Here is a 7,987-nt window from a genome sequence, read left to right on the forward strand (position 1 = left end):
AATTTGTACCATTTTTGTTTCTTTCAAGTAAAGAAAATTGATATAGTTTTTGCCACGTAACTCCCTATTCCTTAAGGCTTTCCGGTGTTGAGAATTTTTCACACGTCAAAATCCTATGTGGAGAGGATTTTCACTAATAAACATCACTCCTAAAGAGGAGTAATTGTCTTGTGAAGTGGCTCCCAATGTTAGTAAACATGTTAGTGACTACCTTGATGATGTGACATATTGTTCACCGGATGATGTGACATGTTGTTCACCAATGAACATGTTATCATGATACCTTGGCATAATCCAAGATTTTTCGCCAAATCCCCACAACTTTGAAAACAACAAAAGAAAATTTCTCTAACCCTATATTTTTTCGCCTCCCAACTTCCCAAATTTATATCGATGAATAATAGATTTTAATGTAGGTAATCATCTACCTCAACAACAAAATATGTTTTCATTTGGTCATGTTCATTAAAAAATATGACCAAGCCATTCTTGTTGGCGAACAACCTATTTGAAATTATGGAAACCATATACTTTCGAGTAGAAATAAATTGTTAAAAACAATTTTTTTTTTCAAAAAAAATATGAGTTTCTTCACGCTAACCTTTTCCAAAATTAATCAGAAAGAACCAAAAACAGCATTAAAATTTAAAAGCGACACTTTAGAACAATGTGGCAGACGGAGTTTGTTAAGAGGGATCTTGCTAACTGAATACTTTCATGCCAAGATAATCATGTAACATATAAATCTCTAGCGAAATGGAAACTCCCATACCTTCGTCTATTTCTGCAAATACACCCCTCCAAATACCAACTATGCTACAACGTAACGCCTATTGCTAAAAAAAACTAGATAAGCGGCAATTGGCATATCCAATAGTTTGATGTCTTGTAAATAAGTAAAAATCAAATTAAATGCGAATACATAATAATAATATTTAACATGACTGCAAAACCTGTCCCTATTATACAACCCAAATACAATAATCATACTCTCTTCTACTCTAACTTTGTCTAAAACCATATCATCTATTCTCTCTGATGTTTCTAAACACCAAACATCATGACGATGGATGCTACAAATAGGACTACAAGTGACCCCACAAACGGCCGCAAACCATCCGATGCAGATGCCGTGTTCCCGAGGGGCGGACTTGCACCAAAAGCTCCATATCCTGTTGACCCCGGATCAGGGTTTCCAAAACTAAACCCTGGTGGAGGAGATTGCATCCTGAAAATTCAAGATATAACTTTAGAAAACATCATGATCCTCCTCACACTATTTATAACAGTAGGTAGTAACACATTACCCTGGTATAGTTGACCCTGAAGATGATGTTGTAGGTGTAGGCAAAGATGATGTTGTAGGTGTAGGAAAAGCCGTTGGATTAACAGGCGGTGCTTGTGTAGTTGGTGTTGTGGGCAAGGGAGAAGAAGATGAAGAAGAAGAAGAAGAAGAAGAAGAAGATGATGATGATGATGATGATGATGATGATGATGGATAGATACATGAACCTACACCTGTAATTAAATCCAATAAAGTAAGAATATGATAAGATACAGAGGTTCTGGTATATGTGGTGAAAGGGTAAATAAAAATGAAGAAGAAGATGATAAAAGGGTAAGTAGAAAGATTCTTACTTGGATTGGCGGTGGTGACAGTAGCAGCGCCACCAAAATCGCAACTTGTTGGCACCGGATTCTTTTGGTAGTAACTGTTAAAAGCATACGAAGCATGATTCTGAAGCGTGGCTGGTTCATAACAGCTTGAACCCTGTTGAATCGTGGCACAATCAGCTCCGCCAATCCCGCATGCATAATCAAGCCCCGCCTGTAGTGCCGCCTGTGACGCTCCACTCTTTGCTACACACCAGCTCTGCCCTCGACCCGGACCTGCCGGAGCGTTTCCTCCTGATGTCGTTGGAGGCGGCAGTACAGATGGTGTTGTAACAGGGTTCACCGGCGGCTGTCCTCCGGGGTTCGTGCTTGGCGTGGTCACCGGATTAGTGACTGGTACCGGTGGATTTGTGACGGGATTTGTTGTGGGTGGATTGGGTGACACACCGACAGGGTTGGCACCAGGTACTGTGACAATCCCTGGTGCTGTATTGACCGGAGGGCCAGTGACCGGATTTGTGACCGGATTTGTGACCGGATTGGTGATCGGAGGTGTGGGTAAGGCGGTGGTCGGAGGATCGATCGAGTCAAATTCCGTCAATTTATAGCGGAAATATTCAACGAGTGTTCTGTGAATAGAAGGAAACAATTGTTGTTTCTCCCAATCAAGTTCCCTTCTCTCAAAATCAATCGAGTTTTTGGCATGAGAAATTTCCGAGCTCATAACTGTCAAAATCAGAGTCCACTTATGAGAATGAAAGAAAAGTTGTTCATAGTTAAACCTGCATTATTCTGTACCAGAAAAACCCTAAAAAACTAAAAACCCTATCCTCGGATCTGAATCTTACGAACAAATTCAAATGAATTTCCATCGGAATATCGCTAAAATGCATGAAACTGAGGCCGTTTCAGATACTACTAACAGTTAACCATTCGGAAAGCACCGATGTGTATCAACGAGCATAAAACTGACCTGAATTGCATACAAACAGAAGCAGTTGGAGGAAGAAGAAGAAGAAGCACTTGGAGGAAGGTCTTTTCGCCATGGATCTGGTGGATGTTGATTGTTGATGAGATGTGCAGCAAGAGGAGGAGACCCGGATGGATTTGAATGGGAAATGAGATTTTGGCTTGTTTTAAAAGACGGTGTGTATAGTGATGGAAGAGAGAAAGCCATTGGAGAGTGTGAAAAAGTGCCGATGATGATAAAGTGGAGAGTAGACAGGGGAAAAAGGTGAAGAAAGCAAAAGAGGAGAAAGAATATGTCGTGTTGGTTTTGAATGTGGAGGATTATGATAAGGTGGTATTACTATTATAAAGTGTTTACTTTGGCATGAAGACTCGACTAATATCAAGCATGGATTCTCCCTCGTAATATAATTTTTTTTTTTTTACAACTTACTTATCCCAAAATATAGTATTTTGAGGGAAAGCTTTTATTAAATATTAATCACAAAATAACAAAGAATAAAGATTGTATCGTGATTTGATTATCTTTTGCATATTTATAACAAAATAACTATCAGTTTTGCAAAAACAAACCTCATAACTTGTAGAAAATTTAAGAAAGCATTATTCTAATAAAAATATTGTCGTGGTGGTTCATGCTTTGATTTTTAAAAATAAAGCTTAATAGCAACTAGGGCAATAACGGTGATTTCGACCTAAACCCGAATGAAGTTGTTCATGAATCATGAAGTTAGTCATGTGTTTTAACTCGCCCAAAGTATTTTTGAGATGCCTAAATATGCATAACATGTTTATTTTGTGTCCTTGTAAAAATGTGTAATTTATAGAACTATGAGAATTAATCAACCTTCATTCATAGTTAATTAGTTATCACAATACAATAAGTCAGAAAAACAAACAGACAAGCCGTTAAACTTTTTTGTATGATAAAACCAATTATTTTGAAAACTACATTTATAGATCTAGGAGAAACAAGATTGCTATGAATCATCCGTTGTATTCTATTAAGAAGTTTTACCGCATTCGGTACTAGAAAATCATATGTATCAAACGCAAATGACATGAACATGTATTGATTTTTCATGCACGATTCTCATTTTTGACTTTAAATGTAACAGCTTTTGTACGAATTTGTTAGACAAAATTAGCTTATAATATGGATAAACAATCTTCAATATATTATCAATATTATCATCTAACTAATATTAAAATATTGATGAAAATATGTCTTCCATGCAAAAGATATAATTTTCAACTATCTGTGCTTTTATGATAACTTTACGCATTATTGTACAAAAATAGTTGTCACTCTTAACTACTTTGACGAGATTATATAAAAGTTTTTAGAAATATATTTTATTATGGCATCTAACATTCTAACTACGATAAAAGGTGGGCAACAATTTGTTAATGCAATTTTTTATACCACATTTCCATTGTGACTTCATGTCAAACCTATTGGCCGGATTTTATTTTGGTGCCCCAGCTAGTGTCAAATTTGTTATTAAAATGATTGTTTATATTTAAATTTGAATTTTTAACCATCCAACCAGTTAATTTCGCATGAAGTTTCTATTTGCTATCCAAAAATTAAAACAAGTAACAATTTTTTTCAAAAAGGATATTTATCATTAATTTTTAGGACTAAAATCAACTCATTTATAAAACCTCGAAAGAACCCCAAAATAGTGAGAATCACAACGTCCAAGCATTTTCTTTGAATCCGTCTACAAACCACTTGATAGAGCCATAATTCATTAATAGAATAATATATACAAAACCCATAAGGGCGGATTACAATAAAAGGCTAATTTTATAGGGCTTCCTTACAATGGGTTAATAACAATACACCAAACATATACAAAAGGGTACATCAATACTATCCGCTAACATCCCCGTAGTGTTAACGGAAGGAGAATTTTGAACCTTTAGACTGGACTTGAAATTGTTGAAGAGCTGTGTCGGAAGGCCTTTGGTGAAATATATTGGCATATTGAGCGAAAGAAGGGGTGTGAAAAACACGAATTGCGCACGAGCCATCAGGTCACAAACAAAGTGTATGTCAATATCGATATGTTTCGTGCCCTGGTGCTAAACTGGGTTCGATGTCATATACATATAAATGCTATTGTCACAATAGATAATAGTGGCTTTGGTAGGCAGACACCGAAGCTCACGAAGTAAGTTACGGACCCAATAAGTCTCTTCAACGGCATTGGCAACGTCACGATACTTCGAACGAGAAATAACACCTTGATGTATAGGCGACCAAGAAATAAGATTATCACCAAGAAAAACATAATAACCAGAAGTCGAACGTCGTGATACTAGGCATGCTCCCCAATCTGCATCAGAGTATGCACAAAGATCAGAGGATAGGGAGACGTGCAACTTATACCATGATCTAGAGCCCCCGGATGTGCGTAGAATGCACTTAAGATCATGAAAAAGAGGCTCTCGAGGGTCATGCATGAAGAGACAAATATGTTGAACGACAAACGCAATGTATGAGCGAGTGAAGGTTAGGTATTGTAGTGCAACAAGACTGCGATAAATATAGGGGTCATCAATGGTCCAGTAGCATCCAACTTATGAGTAGTCTCGACAAGACTATGACCTGGATTACAATGAAACATTGTGTGCATGTGTGCACGCTCTAGGATATCAGAGGCATACTTTCTCTGAGAGAGAAAGAGAGAGAGAGAGAGAGAGAGAGAGAGAGAGAAAGAGACCATGTGTCACACCCCAAAACCAAGAATGGCGAAAACGTTCTGGGGTGGAGGACGTCATGTATAGCATCACAACCAATGAATAATAGCAATCATAGCAACACAACCATTACAGTGAATACTTAAATGGAAATAATTACATCAGTTTGGAACTTTGTCTGAACTTGTTTGATTTACATCAAATTGTATGTAAAGATATAAACATAAAACTATTATTGCTCCAGCTTCTCAAAAATCCAGCAGGTACCTGTCTACTTATTTCCTGAGAATACAAGCAGTTTGAAAAACATCAGCATAAAGTTGGTGAGTTCATAAGCGGTATATTGTAATGAAAACTCGTTAATGAATTTATAAAAGCGTTTGTATGTTACCAAGAAAATCCGATATTTTCTTTAGTGAGAATGTAATGTTATCAATTTTGTATAAAACCACGAATATCTGTACGTTTCCAAGAAAATCCGATATTTTCTTTAGTGAGAATGTAGCGTTATCAATCCTGTATAAAACCATGAGGGTTCGTTACTGTGATCTGTAGTGATATGCGAATATACTAATTCATGTGACTAGTTAATGTTAATCATGATGTATAAGTATTTCGTACGTGAAACCATTTTATAATCAGTTCTGTTAGAAAACCCTAGCTATTCTCCAATTGTAGTGTGTATTAGTTCTATTTAGTATAAATAAAACTGTTGAAGAGTTCCAACTTGTACTCTAATGGTGATTTATACATAATGTGAGTCGTATAACCATACTTGATATGACTAGAGACCTTTCCAACGTTCTTTAGGCATTGAGTTAAATGACATTTGTCACCCCAGGCATGCCTGCCTAACTATAGCTAGCAGTTCGGGTGTGGGATTGTCAGTCTCGAATAGATCTATTCACAAATCTCATGCTCTCCCTCCAGGAAACTCTAGTTATACTATGATAGGATTTATCCCTATACACCTAAGGGTATAGTGTTGAAGTAGTGCCTCACATTATCGTACAATCTGGTTTACATGTAGTGTAGTAGCGTTATACCGTAGTGAAATCCGTATGTAGTGACAATTATCGTTATGAGTGCCATGTTCATGTAGTGGTGTAATTTGTAAAATATATCTGCCCTAGTGTATATGTTTAGTAGGGAAACTTTATGTACTTGTTATGTTTCGAAAATCCTAAACTATACCGATTATAGTTTGCATGTATAGTGTAGTGAGTATCGAGTCCGAAAAACTATGCAGTTTAGTGATAAGTTGTAAAACTTCCCTTATGCTCAACATAGCACAAAAGGGTTAAAGTATGAGAATTGCATGAGTTTTTGTTAAAATCTCTTTGTATTAATTTACAAAAGCACATATGGTTTGGCTAGTATTCCCCCCCTGAAAACATTAAAAACATGGAACATTTAGGGGTATGAACTCACCTTGAGCGAGGGGTTTGAACGAAAGACTGGTACGGGATGTTGGGTGTCAAGCAAAACCTCGAACTCAACATGACCCTAATAACATGTAATTACACACATAGGAGTCAAATGAAGGTATTTCACCACTAAATACGATAGAGAATCACTCTAGGGACTTGGAACCACTTGCGTCAAGTGCTAGAACCTTGTAGGATCGAGTAAACAGAGTGTATGGCCACCTTAAAGGTGTGTGCGGCCATGGGTGTACAGTCCAAGGAGTGTGAGGTCGTACACTCATGATAAGAGGTGCCCTTGTGGTGTTTTCATGGTCCAAACTTGCATCCATGAAGTCTTCTAAGTCTAAACTCGATTGTAGTGCAAGTTAAGTTTCAAATATGTGCATTAAAGTGGGTGTAAGGCCATATGAGTGTGTGTGCGGCCATACATAGGAGTGTGCGGCCGTACAGAGGGGTGTACGGCCGTACACTCTTCATCTATGCTCAAAATGTCAATTTTCATGTGTTTCAAGGCTAAAACCAAGTCCGACTAGTAGATAGGGGCCAAACTCTCACTTTGGAGAAGCTTTTAGGAGTGTGCGGCCCACCTCATGAAGGTGCGCGGCCGTACTCCTTCAAGGAGATGAAGAACATGTCGATTATTTCACACTTAAGGCTTAGATAGAGTGGTCTTCCATGGTTTGCAAGTTAGAGGATGAAGTACTTATGTTCTTGAAGCATTTGAGGGTTCAAGGTTGGGAAAACTTTGAGAGAATAGTGTTGTGTGCTGCCAAGGTGTCAAAGTAATGAAAGGAAAGGGGCTACTCTTTATATAGGGGTAAGAGTGCTGCCAAAAAGTGAGTGTGTGGCCGCACACCCATGTGTACGACCGTACAATCCCCCTAAGGGTGTGTATGGCCCGGTTTTGTCACCCTATGGCTTAATGACCCATTCCTAAACTCAACCTTGGTCTTACTCAAGCTTAGAACTCTCAAATGAACCCTTAATGTGACAGCCCGAAATTTCCATTCTGAACAAACCATATCAAGACAATAGAGCTTAGAACAGTTTCAGTGAAATTCAAGACTTCGGGTATAAGTTTGGCAGTTTTTCAGAATTTGCACTTAAGGAGATATCAAGAGAGTAGTTGCACTAGGGTTTTGTGCAACACTATTATTCAGACACTCGGTTATATTAGAAATCATTTCGGGAATAAAAATATTTTCTGCCAAAAATATCTCAGGACTATAAATAGATTTCTGAACCAAATAATTCATTAGTTACATTTC

At 37.5% G+C, this 7,987-nt stretch overlaps 1 protein-coding gene across 1 annotated transcript; it reads right to left on the reverse strand.

Moving 5' to 3' along the window:
• Positions 1 to 861: 861 nt before the first annotated feature.
• On the reverse strand, positions 862 to 2,892 carry LOC111915348 (uncharacterized). Its single transcript, XM_023911013.3, has 4 exons — positions 2,588 to 2,892; positions 1,639 to 2,340; positions 1,308 to 1,518; positions 862 to 1,228 (listed from the first exon to the last, which is right to left on the reverse strand). The coding sequence occupies exons 1-4, from the start codon at positions 2,658 to 2,660 to the stop codon at positions 1,045 to 1,047; spliced, it is 1,170 nt and encodes a 389-aa protein (XP_023766781.1). The 5' UTR covers positions 2,661 to 2,892; the 3' UTR covers positions 862 to 1,044.
• Positions 2,893 to 7,987: the final 5,095 nt, after the last annotated feature.

Source organism: Lactuca sativa, chromosome 9 (genome assembly GCF_002870075.4).
Source record: "Lactuca sativa cultivar Salinas chromosome 9, Lsat_Salinas_v11, whole genome shotgun sequence".
NCBI lineage: Eukaryota > Viridiplantae > Streptophyta > Magnoliopsida > Asterales > Asteraceae > Lactuca > Lactuca sativa.

Bases quoted from the DNA above. Each gene is read 5' to 3' on its own strand.
- LOC111915348 (XM_023911013.3), bottom strand. From the start codon at position 2,660: ATGGCGAAAAGACCTTCCTCCAAGTGCTTCTTCTTCTTCTTCCTCCAA. The intron at 2,341-2,587 runs GTCAGTTTTATG...TGATTTTGACAG, and splicing joins TCTGTTTGTATGCAATTCAG to TTATGAGCTCGGAAATTTCT. The intron at 1,519-1,638 runs GTAAGAATCTTT...ATTTAATTACAG, and splicing joins TGTCACCACCGCCAATCCAA to GTGTAGGTTCATGTATCTAT.